The sequence below is a fragment of the Diadema antillarum genome, unplaced genomic scaffold (genome assembly GCF_040938485.1).
Source record: "Diadema antillarum isolate AM-2024a unplaced genomic scaffold, OU_Dant_1.0 seq00001630_RagTag, whole genome shotgun sequence".
Taxonomy (NCBI): Eukaryota; Metazoa; Echinodermata; class Echinoidea; order Diadematoida; family Diadematidae; genus Diadema; species Diadema antillarum.
Genome location: NW_027272339.1, coordinates 628,137 through 647,694, shown reverse-complemented (window position 1 = coordinate 647,694; position 19,558 = coordinate 628,137). Strand labels below are relative to the sequence as shown.

At 39.2% G+C, this 19,558-nt stretch overlaps 1 protein-coding gene across 1 annotated transcript in view; it reads right to left on the bottom strand.

Annotated features, from left to right (window-relative positions):
• LOC139711268 (FERM, ARHGEF and pleckstrin domain-containing protein 1-like) overlaps positions 1–19,558 on the bottom strand; it is a 135,468-nt gene that overhangs the window by 53,259 nt on the left and 62,651 nt on the right. Inside the window, exons 5-8 of the mRNA XM_071623178.1 lie at positions 7,784–7,862; positions 5,324–5,421; positions 4,130–4,253; positions 1,910–2,153 (exon numbers count right to left, since the gene is read on the bottom strand). Coding sequence (XP_071479279.1) covers positions 1,910–2,153; positions 4,130–4,253; positions 5,324–5,421; positions 7,784–7,862 — 545 coding nt within the window. The remainder of the gene's footprint in view (positions 1–1,909; positions 2,154–4,129; positions 4,254–5,323; positions 5,422–7,783; positions 7,863–19,558) is intronic.

The following is a 19,558-nucleotide window of genomic DNA, read 5'->3' as shown; positions in this document are numbered from 1 at the left end:
TCTGCAAAATTCAATCTGACAAAGCATTTGCAAGGTCATTGACAATGCATTTATACTGACACTGAGCTAAGCACATATGACATTTGTAACTAATTTTACAATTCTTTTAGTTTCCTATAGCATTTCTGATTCATTCTTTCTTTCCTTGAACCTAGAACCCTGAAGATATAATCTCAATAGCAGCTTGTCAATGAAGCTGACTAAACTGAGATGGGAGTGCGATGTGACAGTGGGTGACAGTGTTGAAACCAGAGTAAAGTGACAGTGGAAGACAGGTGTAAAAAGGTAAAAAGACTGTGCATGTGCCTTGTACCTTGAAGTAGTTCTTAAAATATCGCACACCATCTTTTGGTAGTGATAGCAGCTCACTGAACATGACGGTTGGCCTCACATGACTGTGGCGGGCACAGCATTGAGGTCAATATGAGCAACAAGGAAAATAAGAATAAAAATAAAACGATGATCAGAGGAAAACATGACATTCTCTTTAAAAGACTGCCAAAGAAAATAGTTTTGTGCATCTTGATAATTGGGGCACCCCAGCATAGCAGCTTGATTAATGAAAAGCTCTTTGAATGATCCTCCCAATGCCAGTTACATGTGTACCAAGTTATCGGATAATCAACAAGTGATTCTTTTACGGTCAGTACATAATCAGAACCACATGAACAAAACACACATCTTCATTGAAAAAAACAACAACAACAAATCTATGACGAAATAATCAACTCCCAAAAATCTGCTGATCAGCAAACTAATTAATGAGCTTAGTAAAACTTTTCTAAATATGGTCATAAGTTCCTTTCCATTAAGGCAATGTTGTGATAAATGACATGTGGGTCACATGACCAGATTTGCATAGAAAGCTCTACATCTCCAGGCACTGTGCAATTTTGCCCATTTAGCTCACTGCTAAGAAATCAATTAAGTCATGAGTAGTCAAGGTTTCCATACAAGTTGAGTTTTGTGAACATTTGCTAGTGCCTAAAAAACCTGGAAATTTGTGAAGAATTTGGGGGAAAAAAAGAAGAAAAGTAAAGAGAATGGAAGGAATATACGACCTATGCCTATTCACATAGCAACACACATCTCCAGTGCGCATTTTGCAGGTTCGTCAGCATATTGAATGCAAAATGGAGATTGAAGGATCGCACCATCTTTATCACTACAGGCCACATGATGTGTCACTGCACTGACATTTCAAAAGTCCGACCTATATATGCCCACTCCTATCAATTTCCAAATCTCGGTCACTGAACAGCAGGGCAGCACGGGGCATGCTTCATTTCAGGGCGAATGTGGCATGAAAATGATCCAACTTGAGGACTAATTTAGCTCTGCCATAATAAAATGTAGTGTGGATCAAAAATCACCTGAGCAGATCAGATAGACATCAATTTCTGTCTTGGTGATTTTTGGCAGGTGGCTGACCTTTGGCACACTTCTATAATGTTACCAGACTTGTTCAGAAGATCTTTATTTAACACATGGGATTTCATTGATCATAGGGTACTGGGCAAATTACTCTTGTCGCAGACAATCAAAATAGCACAACATTGTGAAGAGAACTTCTATGCAACACTTCACACAATTAACAAAATCGAGATTAAGAGTATAAATAAATAAAAGTAAGCAGAATAAATATTTGGAGGTATAGAGCCACACGTAATCCCCAAACACTGAAGTTGTTACACCGAACACCCAACAGCCAACACCAAACACCAAGCACTGAAGAAGAAATGGGGAAACACAAGGGTGACTTAAGTATCCTTCTGGGTGGAGCTTGATGAGGAAGTGCATGCACTTGAAAATAATCCCCTAACACTGAACTGAAAACACTGAACACCCAACACCAAACACCACTCACCAAACACTGAAGAATAAATGGCGAGACAGAAGGATGACTTACGTATCCTTCCGGGTGGAGCTTGATGAGGAAGCGCTTGCGCTTGAAGCTGAGCTTGCGAATCTTGGCCCAGGAGAAGGTGTTGATCTTGGTGTTGTTCTGGAAGACCAGCACCCCCTGGTGTGAGACAGCCAGGTACAGCTGGATGTTCTCATAGTCCTTGGCCGGGTGGAGCCGCACCCCGTACATCTCCAGGCGCCGCGCCACGTCCAGGAGATTGAAGTCCGCGTCGGCCATCGTCTGCCCACTGGAATAATTCACGAAAGGATATACTGTAAAAGCAGAAATTTTGCGTATTTCGCGCTACTTCTGGTTAGCGTGAATTCTACAACCAGCGAAAATATCTTCACAATTTTATCTGCACATTTTGAATGGGTCAACAATCGCGCAGCACGAATTCAAGAACCCGTGAAGATGTTTTTGAGCTGCTCATCCCGAAAAATTATTCACACAAAAATATTGACGTTTACAGTACATTCCTACTCATGTATCAGCCTTTGAGTCTGCTTTAAGAGAAGTTTGCCCATACGGATTCTTTTTTCATGATGGCAGTGAAGTATGCAAGACTTAATGAGAAATCTAACAATTATGGCAACTATTAAACACTTGTATCAAAATAGTTACGACAATTTGAATGTGAACAAGCTATCAGGCACTGCACCCTGGGGGTATCTGTAAACAGCAATATAGGTCAACTGACTGCAAACACACATTTTGACAGGAGAAAAGTAAAAAAAAAAATAATTATAATAATGGAACTTTTAAATAATATACATCTTTAAAAAGTTATTTGCTCAAGATGTAGTAGTAAAGGAATACTGTCTTTGTAAATCTGCTGGGAAAGAAAGAAAACTCCAGTATTTCTATCTACACACACAAAAACAGAGAGATTTTGTCTCTTTCTTAAAACAAGACTAGAAAACTAAAAAACTAAAATCTCTAATCCTAAGGTACCAGTATTAATCAAGATTTATGGAGTTGCTAGGCCATATATTTTTTTTAATGATTTGTTGAAGGTCCAACAAATTTCCATTGCTCTTCTGCCTTTGTAATAAATTACTGTATTTTTTATGGACACACTGCTTCCCAAGTGGTAAATTCTCACTTGACTTGATCATTAATATCAATTGTAAGTGTGTAAAGTATTTCATTTTGACCGTAAGCAAGTCCAATTCATCATGCTCATGACAGTTTTTTTAAAGAAAATACATGGGTTCATTAAAAGCAGAAATGTTAGTAGTACATGCATTAATAAAGTTTGAGGAAAGTCAGACAAATTGTTCAAAAGTTGTGAATATATAATCATAAAAAGCCTTGGCTAAATCTATGCACTGTCATTACTGGATAAGAAGACTACACAAGATGCCACAGCAGGGCAACAATAAAAAGAAAATGTAAACAGAATTCCACACAATTTCAATTTTCTATCATAATAAAAGAGTATTTGACTTAACTCTTTCAGAAGAGAGAGGGAATTTTAATACTACCCTTAACACAGGTTGGCAACAAGTCAAAGGAATGCGTGCCTTTCTTTAAAAATGAAATATGTACTAAGAATGATAATTCTGCATCCACTGAATCAACATAATACATTGCATATTTAGAGTAAATTCATGAGGGAATGGCTGGTAAAATGTTAAAGGACAAGTTCACCTTCATAAACATAAGGATTGAGAAAATGCAACAATATTAGTAGAACACATCAGTGAAAGTTTGAGGAAAATTGGACAATCGATGCAAAAGTTATGAATTTTTAAAATTTTTGTGTTGGAACCGCTGGATGAGGAGACTACTTCAGCTTGTGAGTCATATGCGTACAACAGGATAAAGAAAATGTAAAGAAAATTCAACATATTTTCACTTTTTTCGCATAATAAAAGAGCACTTGACTTGTCTCTTTCTAAAAGCAGGGGGAATAATATTACCCCTAACATATGTCGGTAACGAGTCAAGGGAATATGTACTTTTTTCAAAAGATGCAATTTTGTGAAATTCTCTTTATATTTTCCTTATATTGTTGTACGCATGTGACATCTAAGTTATTCATACACTGCAGTAGTCTTCTCATCCAGCGGTTACTACACAAAAACTTCAAAAATTCATAACTTTTGAACGGGTTGTCCGATTTTCCTCAAACTTTCACTGATGTGTTCTACTAATATTGCTACATTCTCTCAATCCTTATGTTTATGAGGGTGAACTTGTCCTTTAAGGATTACATACATGTGATTTTTGTGATACTCCTGTATCTTGAGCTCCATGGGCCTAGACTGGTTGGGCACAAAGCGGAACGCTGTGATGTATCGCCCGTCATCGTGTTCCATCGGGCTGTAGTCGCCGACCTCGGCTGGTGAGTGAGGCATAATTGGAATATTTCAGAACATATATGAAGCAAAACAAGGCATTCCATCTTATAACACTTTGATATCACATGACATTCTCTTTTTGACATCATATATTCATTGCTATTGACAAATTTGTAACATTGACTCTTCTGGTATTAAGCTTATAAAATCTAATTTTTCAGGGAAAGGATCACATTGGTTTCATTTGATGTTTATTTTTCTTTTCTTTTTTTTCGGTTCTATTTCTCTGTCCACTCTTTGCACAATTTACGGAAACCTATTGTACTTCAGACATGTATCAATGCAAGGAATGTGTGACTTAAACATTTAATATCAATTACGAACATCATGTCAGACTGTTGCTATTGGCAACCCCACCCATATAGCTTTTACTCCTGGCTGCAGGTGTTTTTATTTATTCATGTTGTTCTGTGTTTCCATTTTCTTGTTCCTTGTCCAGCTCACTCCATCTAATGAAATCAACATGTGCCTGCTGTATCTCTGATATCTCAGGTGCTATTAAACTGAAATAAATGTCCTAAAAAGGGGGCAAGTGACTGGGAAGGACCTACTCTATTACACCAAGTACAAACACAGAGACTATTAAATGCAGATAGAAATTTACATTCCTGACATCAATAAGGGGTTTTCAGAGACACACAAAAAGAAAGAAATGAACTGTAATGATTATTTTTAAAACTGTCTTGAGGAGAATAAAAGATAGAATATAAATGATGCTCATACTGCAAATAACAATACAAATATTTACCCTAATTTGGGGCAGCAAATATTTCAGCATTCTTCCCTGAAGCTACATAAATAACTTTTGGAACAACCCATCCATGTTTTGTTCTGTTTTTTTTTCCATGTTTATACTCCATAAAAGACATCAAAATTAAACATGCCATTTTTAAAATTCTTTTATTGCCTAAACTAAAATTTCGCACTTTTTTCGCCAATGGAACAAAAACAAAAAAGGGTTTTAAAAAAGTCAGAATGCCTGAAGAAAGAGGACGCAGGTCTAGTTAAAACATTGCATCATGACAACTGACGAGAATGCCGACTGACATACCTTGCAAAATGTAGGATGCCATGAGCGCTGCTGTGTTCTCTGAGCAAGGTAACCTGCCATTGGCCAGATCCTTCTTGACTTGCAGGGCAAAGAGGTACCTGGACCAATCAGAGAGAGGCTATCATGAGCACCACCTCGAGTACTACCGCACCAATGAATGCATGCACACACACACACACACACACACACACCGAACTCCCACTTCAGAAGTCATTGGTGAAGACTAACGACATTTATTTGCACACTTGAATCATTTATGGCTGTAATATTGGCACGGTGGATGGCGGCCCCCGGGCAAAAAAAAGAAGAAAAAAAATAACATGTAAGTACAGAGAAGGATAAGTGTGCACTGGCCTCTATAATCCATATCAATATTTAAACGGGCAAGCCTCTACAGCAGAGAAAAGACTCACAGAAGTGAATAAAATTGGTATTGAAAGCTAGCTGGTGTGTACTTTTGGTACAGAAATAGTCCCCGGAACAGATATATTGTACCAGCATTTCCGACGTTGGGAAGGCAAAATCTAAGTGAGAGCTCTGACATTGGATCTTGAATACCCAGTATAGGTGGCAGCTAATCTGACAAATGTTACAGAAAGATGTTTTTGAAACGTGTGCACGCATCTGTCTTTTAAATGATCTGTTTGTGCATCTGCGTGCTGGTCGGGGAGGGGGAGGAGGGACAGGAAGAGGAGGGGCAGGAGGAGGGGAGGGCATGGGGTGGGGGCATGGGGTGGGGGCATGGGGTGGGGGCATGGGGTGGGGGCAGAAGGTGGGGCAGGACAAGCAAAGTAGGTGAGGTTGGCTAATGTACCAAAGGTTTCTGGGATACAGCTGAACACAGCAGTGTGAAATTCTACTGTATAGCAGGCTATTCCTAACATCCCTATGAAAACAGAGCCAAGAAAAGAGTTAAGTGGGGGGGGGGGGGGGGGAACAGAGCAAGAAACTGGGAGCTCGGAAGAAGGCAAGGGCAAGAGCTCAGGACAAAGTGCAGGGCAAAAAAAAAAATAATAACTGAATACAAAAACTTATTCTACTCCTCAAAACGGGATAGAAGATGACTTGTACAGGAATGAAGGGTTCTTTAAAGGGAAATTAACCCCAAATATAAGTGTGAATTAGGTGAACGCAGGGATATTGGTAGAACACATCAGTGAAGTTTACGGGAAATCAGACAATTTTTTCAAAAGTTCCTGATATTGCTTTTTGAAATTTTGGTTACCCATCACGGGATCAGCATGCTTTCAAAGTTTGTGATGCCATAGAAGCGGAACGATAACAAGAAAAATACACTGCAAATTTTCAATTTTTTTGTCAACATAATGAAAGAGCACTTGACTGAAGGCAGCGGGAATCATTTTATCCTTAGCATACATATGCCAGAAACAAGTCCAGACAACTCCTACTTTTCATTGAAAGAAATTTGTGGAATTCCACTACTGCGTCATCACATATTGTCATAGTCTCCCAATCCTGCAATTGTCATAGGCACTGGGACATTACCACGGATTGTCCGATTTTCCATAAACTTCACTGATGTGTTTTACCAATAATTCAGCTTTCACTGAATCTACATGTATTTGGAGAAAATTTCCCTTTAAATTTCTATGAGTCATTCTCTAATGCGGCTCTCAATGTCTTCTACAAAACATTCAAAGTGATATGACTATTTCACGGAAAAGGGCAGAAAAAAAAGAGCAACCAAATCTAAGTATTCAAAGCAATCATCCAGCTGCTGACTAACTTGTTTTGAGATCTGTAAAGTTGTGAGCAGCCTGTTTTTTGACTGGAAAATAATGGAATTTCATCCCACGTAATGTCAATATGCATTATTTATGTGTGCATTGTACTGTTTTGGGTGATCAGAACCACATCACACATGCATGAGCAAGCTTTGAGATTCATCAACTGATGAATTGTACAAGATGTGCATATGATGCCTGCATGGTGTGTATGTGTGTGTGTACGTATATTTGTACATGTACATACATCTGTATGAATGTATGTACAGTGTATGTTTACTGGTGGATACATATGATTTATTGTGTTTGCGAAGAGGCAATGTGTGTGTACATGAGTAAAAATGTAGCAAATGCCATTCTGCCTCTGACAAACAATTTAATGGGTGTCAAGGGAATGTGTGGCTGTTGTAGGAGGAGAAATCTTTAATGGGGCATTCGATTTTGTGATAACGGCCACAAAATATGATCGGGGTGATGAAACTGTATTCACCAAGTGATTTACAGCAGCCATCAAAACTTGGGAGAACAGGGCACAATTTTTTACTGGCTACGAAAGGGGCAGTACAGACAGAGAAAGAGTTTCTGGGGTTTTTTTTGGGGGGAGGGGGTGGGGGGGGGGGGGTTGGGGGGCAGAAGGAGGAAGCTAGGAAACAAGAAATATGGCAAGAAATCTAGCAAAAATACAATGTATGTACAGAACAGATAAATGACTTACTTTGTGAATTCCTCATGTAGCTGCCCAGGATCAGATAAGTAGAATTTGACAGAAAAGTGGAATAACGTCTTCTTCGGTGCTGCGGACAGAAAAATGGTAGAGGTACAGAGAGAGAAGGGGGGAAATGGGGAAAATACGAGAAATTATTCATCAATGCGTGGATTAATCATTAAGGTTAACAATGCATGGATGGTAGACACTTCACTTGTACAGCTGTAACATGTTGATGACGGCTCTTATGCTCGAATATCAAATTCCTGAGAGAAACCAGGTCACTTCACTACCACTTAAACCGAGGCACCGAAAATGAGTGGGCACTTGCCTATGCCAAGTATGAGGTCCTCGCCCACAAACAAACGAAAGAAATATCACCGCAAACTGAGCACACAACATCCATGTCCTTTCAGCACACTGGTTATCCGAAAAGTATACATCTCACTGCAGAGGTTTGCTTTAATGTGCATTATGTCTAAGGAAAACATGTGGATAATATGTGCTTTATTGAAATTGTTATAAAACATTTATTGCAGTACCAGTAAGAGCTATGATAAAAAACAAGAGTCATTCATGGATATTATCTCACGCTGAAAATAGTGACCTAATACATCATTACGACTGTCCCATCTGTTTTCTTCAAACTCCAATTGATATCTATAAATGTTTTAAAGAAATGTGATTGATCACAAAAATATTTCTTATAGAGTCTGCAAAGTTTCATGAGCAAATCGGTCTGAAAGACGTCGGTGAATTAGAGTGGTCCATCTTTTCTGTCTTTGTTTAACATAACGACTCTGCCAGGATGATGCTCTGCCTTCCTCCCAATCAAAATGCCAAAGCGTATTTGTCGCATATACACACACGGCAGCTATCACTGCCTTGCGTCTGATTCGGAAGGGAATCCAATATATATGCCCAAGAGCTGTATCCCTGTAACATCTACGTATCCTTTCATGGATAATTCCCAGGCATATATGACCACTGTAGGCACTCAGCAAAAAATAAAAAAGAACAACAACAACAAAAACTTATCACTGGACCTCAGATTGGCCCATTCATATTGCATGAGTCACAATAATTGGGGCAAATCTGGCCGTTTGAATGGCTCGACGTTGGTCACGCCGGACTGCTTCGCCGGACCGGTAATTGAACGGTTTCTGATTCATGTAATCAAACGGCAGCATTCCCATCATCTCTGGCTGCAGTAAATGGCTTCCTCAGATGCCTTATTAAGTCATCACATAGAAAGGAAATCTTCAAATGTCATAGGTGGCTGGTCTCTACGTCTTCTTCAAAGTTGTACTACAACCAGAAACAGCACATACATACAAATATCTTTCCCCTCTTCTGATGTTAAAGTCATAATTTACCACTTCCAGATGAAACAAAATCCAGCATTAGTGCTTTAAAATAGTTGTAAAATGTGAGGTTGGGAGAAAACAACCACTGTAAATGATCGATTTTAAGTATTGTTGAATACACAAAATGTGAACAATGGTTCTAATAAAAATAGTTTCCAGACTAAACCGTCTACAGTTATGGTTTAATGAGAAAAATACTGATATCTCCTTATATTTTAGGCTTTATTGCAAAAGTTTTATATGGCAGGATGTTTTGTGATACAACAGACCTACACATATGCATCAGATATGATATCTTGAATATTTTTTAAATCACTGCTCCCAAAGGTAAACAGGACCTTTAAAGGGATATTTCTTGATGTTTAAACATGAAAATGAAAGAAAGAAATAAAGGAATGATATTTCGGTTTCATTAATCCATTTGTCTGTTTGTTTGTTTTCCATCTGACAAACTGGCTGGACAGCCCATATATTCAGCTGCACTTGCTAGTCTTCCAGCCACGAGTACTTGGGTTGACCACTTCTCCGGGTTATGCACCCTGCTCTTTGCAATGACTGAATGAAGCGGGATCTTTTACATGCATGAGTTGTAACTCGCTCACACATGGGCCTTCCATGTTAAGTCCTATCCTGACATAAATAAATAATTTGTTGTTCAAACTTTGCGCTGTAGATTACAATTCCTCACATTTTTTAATTCTCTCTGAATTTTGGCATATTTGCATGGTTGACTCTATGTCTATTGTGCAATGGAAGTATACCTAGAATCAATCAATTTATTCACCTCTGAAATTACAGTTCCCTCACTGATTCAGAGTAACCACACTCCAGCAAAAAAAACCCAACAACAACAAAACAAAACAACAATAATGACAACGACAAAAAACAACAATAATAATACTAAAATATAATTACTGCAACTTCAACAAAAACACTGCAACCGGATATGCTTCTACCCTTAAACACACTACCAAAAACTGGAGGGGGAAAAAAAAGCAGAGCAACTAATAGGATATCAAAACTGTGCTGCAACTTGTTAATGCATCGGTACCCTAATCAATATCTGTGATAATCAACTCTGCCTCTACTCTGAGCGGCACGATCATAACCTCAGCCACATGAATAAAAAAAAGGGGGAATTGTAAATGCAATCTATACGTCCAAGTGATTGACCCTATTAATGTGCCCAGATGGGTTGGCAAATTCTGAAAATAGTTTTTTTTTCCCCCTTTTTTGATTTAAAGGTAGCCATGACAAACAGGGTGCATACTAGCAACACTCTGTCCGTTCATCTGGAAGTGGTTGATTAGGGCTAAGTGATTGCTAATCCACCCATCCCTCTCTATCCAAAGTCACTTCTGGGCTTCCTGTTATTCAGGAGGAGGGAGGGATTGCTGCACACAGAAGAGGAGCCGACGTGGATCGCTATGGACGGGACTGATGGAGGTACAGGAGCAATACGAAACTAGGCTGCAAGACAGCGTTCTGATGGTCGGAAAGATGTCTGTGCGATCACGAACTTGAATAATTTTTTTCAAACTGTGGTTTATTTGAGTGACTTATCTCGCTCATCAATTGATTTGACTTTCACTGCCAATAAAGATCTCTGCCTCTCACATCAAAGAACCATAATGAGAAAAAAGCTATGTTCCTACAAAGGAAAACAAATGTAGGAAAGTTTCTGCTTCTTAGCCATTAATATTCCTAGTGATAATATTGCATCCATGTGCACGCTAACGTGAGCTCCCTTGCACATTTTAAACTTATGTATATTCTGCACTGACTGTAAGTAACACTTTTTGGCTAAAGTCTTTCCATATACACATTACCATTAATATTTTGCTTGTATATTTCCCTTGTGCAATGTATGTAAACATGTATTCATTACCAATTCATTACCAATGTTAATCACTGCAAAATCATATTGCACACATATAGAGTTTTGTGAAAAGATGTTCATCGTTAAGTGAACGATTATTCATGATAGTCTGCAGACATGAATAGTTGATTTAAATAAAAATTAAAAAAAATCAGCAGACTCTTTGGACAGAGACTAATCAGACTACAAGGAGTATGCAGATTTCCTGGTTATTGCTCGGCATCCCCTAGATACTTAGCTATGACTGCACTTTGTAAGTTGTGTGTTTGTTCATGCACAGTGAGTACCATTGAAACGATGCGCTTCAACTCTCGAGGCACTGTACATTTGGCATGCCATCCGAAGGATAACTGGTAGCCATGACGACTACGACAACTGTTCCCTTATCGCGTCCTGTCACACCACAGCACAACGAGAGGTTCATCACGAGACACTCTCATCTTCCTTTGGAGATGGCTCCGAAAAAAAAAATGAAAATTCAAACTTTACGAAGGCTGCATGACGTGGTTTCCTACCACATCCAATGGCTTTCACCCCTCAGTGATGGCAACTTTTGATAAAAATAGCAGAAAGGAAACTTAATTTACTTTTCTGGAGTCTTGGGATTTTTCTGCCTTCTTACACACGTTCCACTCCCCCCTTCTCGTTACCGAAAGGAAATTGGGCAGATACACAGAACCCATGGAGGCTAATCTAACTCATTAGAACGTTAGCCAAATACTTCCTGTTTTCTACACAGCTCCTGGGTGTAATTAGAGAAAAGCACACCAAAGCCCATGGTTGATCAAGATATCTGCAGGACCATGTGACTTGATTTCATTTATAGTCAAGGTGTCAAGAAACTTTATCTCCATCACCAGACCACGAGAAGATGTTTAAAAAAAAAAATCATAAAAGTAAGACTCGTTCAGGGTTTAGACAAATCAATGTTCGCAACAGGATGCAAAAACCAATGATTCTTGTATGGACACGCAAATATAACAAATCACTCAATTATTATGATCCACTTCACTTTAAAAATATCAGTACATTTCTTCTTTAAAAAAAAAATCCTTGTGATTTATAAGTTGCCTCATGCAGTGTGTGGATTGCATATGAAAAAAAAAAAACTATATCTTATCAATCCCTTGACAAAATTCGCCAAATAGTAGGTTGAGGGTAAAGTGAGCCAAGGGTCATGCTCCAGTCATTGTTTTGCCACGTAAAGTTCAGAGATTGTAAGTGCTTTAGTTAGGAGATTTGTAAGTGCTTCACTTGCAGCTAAGTGAGTTTTCTTGTGCCATGCGTGAACATTGGCGAACAAACTATAAAACCAGAAACATTCGCGGCACGAAATTTTCGTGAATGGGAGCCAATGGCCTTTATCGCAGCATGACCAATATTTAGTGTGATCTTCAACACACTTTGTTTTGTTTTGTTTGTTTGGTTTTTTTGGCCATTACTAATGCCTTCTGAAAATTCTGCCCCAAAGAAAACTCATGACTAATCCTCCTTCGAATATTAACAATACAAACATTGGTTGTTGTTGTGTGTTTTTCTTTTTTCTCTCTCTCTTAGATACAGACATGCTACATGTTGCCTCATGTCATTCACTATTCAAAGACATCTCCCCGAAAGACAGATGAATGAGTGCGTGGAGGAAGGACATGATTACATTCAAGGAAAAAATTGCAGAGGCTTTCTGTCTTCAAATTTAGGGTGTGGCACTTTTGACAGGTAGGCCCCTTGTTTTAATCTCCCAAATTTTCCTACTCGAACTCTTCATATTTTGTCGTTTCTTTGTTGCTTTTACTTTTTTTTTCCTTCAGCCTACATCTGACATTCTGTATCCATGTAAAGCAAACAGAGACTTTTCTTGAATATGTTTTAAATGTTGTTTTTTCTACACACAAACTACCTTGGTTGAACCAATAATAGAATCATATTTTGTTTTGCATTTTAGTCAAGCTTTAAAGGGACTGTACAGTACTGGTTGAGGTAAGGGATTCATGTTTTGAACATTTCTAAGTGAGATAATGAGAAACCTCTTATGAAATATGAAAGAGCATGTAATTTTAAGAAGGATTCAACGTTTATTTGATGAAAATTGGTTTTGAAATGGCTGAGATATCGAAAAAAGTGATGATAATAATAAAAGGCGACAGGCCACAACTTTATTAGGATCTCTTTGTTTCACCTTGTTTTTAGATATCTCAGCCATTTCAAAACCGATTTTCATCAAATAAACTTTTGGTACCCTTTAGAATTGCATGCTCTTTGATATCTCATAGAGTGGTTTCTGAATATCTGACAAAACGTTAAAAGCTAAATCCTCACCTCGACCAGAACTGTACACACCCTTTAAGCCAAATCTTGTCCCACCATATTTCTGCAAAGCATACAGACACCACAGCACAACACAAGCGCACACACACATACATACACACACACACTTTTCTGTCTGTCTGTCTGTCTGTCTGTCTGAGCATAATCTCCTAAAAGTACTCATCCATCCTTTACCATACATTTTGCAACCTCCCCCCCCCCTCCCACCTGAAGTATATTGAGTCATATCCCCCTATCTTCCTGTCCAGACATATACCAACATACACACATTAGAGCACTCTGTGCGCTCCCCTCAGTGATCCAGACATGCAATCAAGAGGCAAACCCTACATGAATGCCTATGGGTGGGAATGTGAGAATAAACCCTTACGGCACAAGTCACGCCAACGTTTATGCCAGTTTGTTTTATGAATAATGTCGCAGGGTTTCTCACATTTTTGTGCAGACGTGATTATGTTTAGCCATTCATGCGATAGTACGATGGCTTGCATATGATGTAGTTTAATATCTTTCAAAAAAAATTGAAAGTGCTAAATTTGAATGCTGCATTTCAAACACAATTGCAACGACAATTCGAATCATTGTTCGTTTACACGACTGAGGAAGGCTTTGCGGATTCTGCAGATTTGAATTTCAGAGCAAGGAGGGGAGGTTTGGCTTCTTTCAAAGTTCCCATCAATGATTCTTGAGCCATAAGTAGCGTGCCCTTTGACTGCAGTGCAAGCATTTGGGGAGCACGGTCTTTCTGCAGAAGTGGTTGAAAGGTTACTGTAAGCTCCATATCCAAAACACAACTGGCAGTCAATTTCTTTCACATGGTAGTTTTGTTGCATAATTCTGGAGAAACCCGATAGGAAAACACCTCCGGACCATCATTTGACACACAACTGGAAATTATGATTCAAATCGCCCTCCTCGATTCCAGTTTGCATTCACACTGCAAAAACGATTAATTTGTAGCAGGATTCTAGTGATGCGTCATTACAATCGTGTTTGAAATCAAGCAGTTTCCGTACATGTGAATGCTAGGTTAGATTTCTCATATAACGTCCTTGCCTCATCTTGTCCTCCTCTAGGCTCTAGACTAATAATCCACCAATGTTTACATATCTTGTTGTAGGTAGAGTAGCACTTGTCTTCCTGGCTACAAGATTTAGCAGGGCCTATAAAAACAAACCCACCACGAAAGATACACATAGAAAGTACCAGGTCCATTTGTGTCAGACGAAAATTTACAGCCATCCTGCCCTGGGAAGGCATTTCATTGCTACACTGGACACTTCCAGATGTCTTAAATGTCCAGTACAATTATGAAGCGTATGTTTTGATAGTGAATATGACACACAAATCCACTGCATGACAAACATTACGTACTTTGTGTAATATTTATACAAAGATGGAAAGCTTGCCTTCTGCGTAGGAGAATTTCATGCACATTAGATTTAATTGTAAGTTGTTATGTGATGAGGCATGAGGAGACACGAAGGGCAGATGCCATTTTGATTCGGTCCGGAGGGGGTGTGTCGCTGCTGGTCCCGAATAGAGCTGACATATGGAGGTTTGAAAGCATGAGCAGAGAAGGCGCAGTGCTCTAAAACCCCAAATTTTTGTGTATTATGAAACTTTCACGAATTTCCCGAGAAGCGAAGATTCGCAAAAGTAAAATGGATGTAAAAGTTTTTGTCTAAACAATGCATTGAATGCCAGCGGCAATTTGCAAAAGTTTCATGCCACAAAATCGGGCGTCGTCTCCAATCCGTGAAAGTTTCATGCTGCGAAGGTTTCTGGTTTCACAGACTCCTTGAAGGTCTCCCTCTGTTGTTGTTTTTTTCTTATCCTCCGTACTTTCTTTCTACTGTGATGAGCTGAATAAATCACCCACTTAGGCAGCGAGACAACATGCATTAGTGATTGCCAATTGCACTCCGGTGTCATCAAGAATCCACTTAACACATTTTCATGACACACTGAAACAGAATCACTATGTTTTTAGGACACACTGAGCGAAACTATAGGTCTATATAATGTACTGTTTGTGTGATTAAGCTCGTCCAATTGAGCGGGTATGGTTACCCACTCAATTGGAAGAGCTTAATCATACAAACAGTACATCATATAGATCTATAGTTTTGCTCAATGTGTAATTGCAAGGCTCCAAGTATCAAAGCACTTTGATATTAGACTAAAAGAAACATCCACATCCAATCGGAAAGTTAAACAGCCACCTGAGCTGCCATTTGGTTGCCATCACAGATGATTTATCGACAGGAAAAAGAGTCATAACTTTATCACTCATCAGGTCGAACTAAAATTTTCAGTCATTTTTGTGTCCACACAGGAAAAATCTTGACATTATGTCATATGTGTAAGTATGAATTTCATTATGTAATGTACAAGGTTTGCATGCTGATTCGGGAGGGGGGGGGGGGACATTAAAATATATATGTATGTATGTATGTTTGTTTGTTTGTTTGTTTGTATGTGCATGTACACCTATCTGCAACAGCGAAAGTAGCAATGGTATTTTTCCTGTTTCATTTCTATTCTATATTTTGAAGTTCCTTTTCCAGCCGCAGTACTTGGTAAGTCATTGCCTGGGAAGTCAGGTAAAGTACATTACACATGGAAGTAAGCAACCCTTTTACTGAGCCTTGTACGCCTCATTCAAGCAGAAATTTCAATCCCGTGCTAACTATTAAATGGAAACGTGCCTTCCATTACGTTTGCCAAGGACCCCTCTCCCACTACCAGTACCAACCCAAATTGAATTTGACCGGGACAGCACAACCCGAGGCCTGCCAATCCACAGTTTTATGGTGTAACTCCACAACACGTTTAATTTTTGCCTTCATATACAGAGTATAGTCGGACAAATGGAATGGTGCAGGTTTCCTCAGAATTGGCCATGAACAGTGTAAAATATAAAATCTATTTAAAGAGAATTCTGGAATTTTACAGTTAAACATCTTTCCACTGAACAGTAATATTGCTCACACCTCTACACTAGTAAAGGTGATGATATCATTCCAACTGTCTGCTCCCTCATTGGTTCGTAAAACAAGATGTCATCAAAATCACCATTCGGGTTGATGGCTCTAGCTAGTGCAATGTCATTACCCCCTAAACATCAGCCCAATTAGATGGGAAATGGGCAACCTGACTCCAGCAACATCCCACTTGAACACCAGTCAAAAGTTGTTCGGAACACAAGCGGGACTCTTTGACCAAATTATCCGAGCACTTGGCTTCATGTGCGCGGTCAACGTTCAGACGGTGACTGTCTTTCGCCATCCTCTGATGTGGACGAGCTATTAAAAGCTATACTGATCAAGGGAACATAAAAGGGCCTTGGATTAATGGAAAGTCCATTTAACCTAAAAATAACCTATGACATTTTAGCAGCCAGTTATTCACAGAACAAACTGGTATGATAATATCCCAAGCGAATCAGAGTCTTAATGATGGAATGGATCTTTCACTCATTCAACTTGGAAAGGGCAATCTCCTTCAGGAATTACTTGATCAGAAGCTAGCATTATCTTTTACGGTAATGACAAATCATTGTATTTTCATTGCTGGACATCCGGGTATTCAGCGGGGGCTGGAGTGAAAGCAAACCCATGACCGGCATATTTCTGAGAAGAAATTTCCTATTTTTCTTCCATAACTGGCTTTGAAATTCCATGAAATCATCAGATATGGTACATGCCAACATTTCTGATAGCCACAAGAAATGTTATTGATACATCACAGAACAGAATGGTAGAGTAAGGATTCTGGAAGTTGACGCTGTGTTGTTTGTATTCACCATGTAGAATCACAAGTGCATTTCATGCCGATACACACTCGTACTCCACTTCCACACATACACACATGTACTGTACAGGCGCAGTGTTTATTTTCGCTTCGCTATATCAGAAGTGACACGTACCTGATCATGAGAATAGACTTTAAAGACAACCTACAAAGTAGGCACAGCAACTTGGAAAAATTTCGTCACTTTCTGGTAGTTTGTTCATAAATGTGTCTGTTTGTAAGAATCCTATTTCATTTTTGTTGCCACTTCAAAGATGGCATTATCCCATTTCTTGCCCAGAATACCCCAATGAATATCTACTGTAGTATGACCATCATATATCAACTGGCTTCATCAGCCTCGGGATTCTTTGAAGGTTTCTGAGGTGGAACAGAGCATTATGTATGGCACTGTGTGACAAAAGGAACCATAGAGTGACTCTAGTCTTAGCCATGACAGACTCTGCCTCTTTTCTTTCTTTCTTTCTTTCTTTTTTGCAGCAATGAGTGGATTCAAAATTACACATCTCCATTACACTTGGTTTTGAGGCATAGACCTAGTGTCACTATAAACATAGATATTTTGTTTATTTATCTATTCATTTGTTGAGCAAATTGGTACTGTAGATTGAAATGTTATGGATCTAATATTCATTTCGATCTACCTATTTAAATCATTCAGTTTGGTGCAGCAAAATATCAACAAGGGTTCTTGCATGGTAGTAGAATATATAGACATGGTTTCTGTGGTCAAGAAATATATATTTTATTACTATCATATCATCATCACCATCGTTATCATTATCATATCGATTCTTATTGTCATCATTATCATTATCATTACATTGCACTGCTAGTTCCATAGCTGTGGAGTCAGGCTGCCTAATTAAAAAAGACTCCAATGTATACTTCCAAAAGAAATGTACTGGACAGGGGAGGTATATATGTGCACATATGATATCAATGTATTTTGTAAGGAGTTCCAGCGCAAGGTGTGGTGTGGGAGCTTTGCCTGCATACGGGGGCCCCCTTCGTCACACTCCAAACGGGAAGGTGGGAGAAGGGAGAGAAATCAATTTGGGAAGCGGAGCAGATGATGGGGAGAGGAGGGAAGTAGAATTACGCGGTCTGCAACCCAACTAATGACTTTATTATTAAGTGCAATTTAATTACGTCTCTTTAACGTTGCAGGCAAAGCACGGGAGCTGGCTGGAAGCTTCGCAGTGAGGTTGCGTCACACTGTCTGATGCTATAGAAACTACAGCAGAGCATGTGTGAAGGATGTTGTACACGTATGCAGACATATATATTGCATAGCGTTGTATGTATGGTACGTATGTTATACATGAATGTGTGCATGTGTGTACATGTGTGTGTGTGTGTGTGTGTGTGTGTGTGTGTGTGTGTGTGTGCGTGTGTTTGTTTTCTTATGACTGCAGGTGAGTATTGAGCATGGAGAGCATGGGGACATGTATGCATACGTGGACCATGCGTGCATGTTTGTGCATCAGGGAGTAAGATATGGAGCGAGGCAGTGTACACGACACACGGAAGGCTGAGATTCAAAAGCAGGCGACCGAAGAAGATGCGAGTGAGCTGAGCGAGGGGGCTGGGATATCACTATCTTTAAAGGGTCCGGTCCCGGTGTTTGGACAGACACGGAGCCCAGGCGGCAACAAAATATGACCACTGCCCCGGAGCGAGAGGAAAGCAATCATGGCACTCGTCGAGAGATTGGATGGCAGTTCAGCTTGACGTGTCACGCACATTGCAATCACAACGAGGAGAAAGCGAGTACGTCAGACAATTTGAAAATTTGATGAGGGGTGAACCATTCTTTCCTCGGTACCATGCGCATTATCAACAACAGCCTGATCCATTCCTACAGATTTGAATTCATCTTTGCGGGGGTATATTTCACGAGAATGAAGTGTGCCACTCAAGGATTAACGACATCAATTTTCTTCATTCAAACCTCAGACGGAATTCACTACTAGTATGCGTTTCGATAAAACATGAGTTATTTCATACCTATCGATACCTTGACATCATTATGAGATCTTTATCACAGATTTTGTAAACACATGGATCTCATGTGTTAGCCTACATAGTGATGTTATGGAATGGCGTATTTGTGTCTTTCGTTGCTCATGCTGACTCAAGTGAGTTGATAATGATACACCAGTGGACTGTATGTCAAAAATTACCTTGACACCCTGAGTAAAGTATTGCAAATGGAGATGCTTCCCTCTCATATGAAATTAAACAATTGCTGTGAAAAAACTTTCATAAACTCACATAAACATTTTAGAACAGCTAGGACAAAAACCCAACAATAACCACTGCAAGCTTTGGCTGGGCCTATAATCTCATATGAAAGACCACATCTTATGACAATCATATGATATGCAACCACAG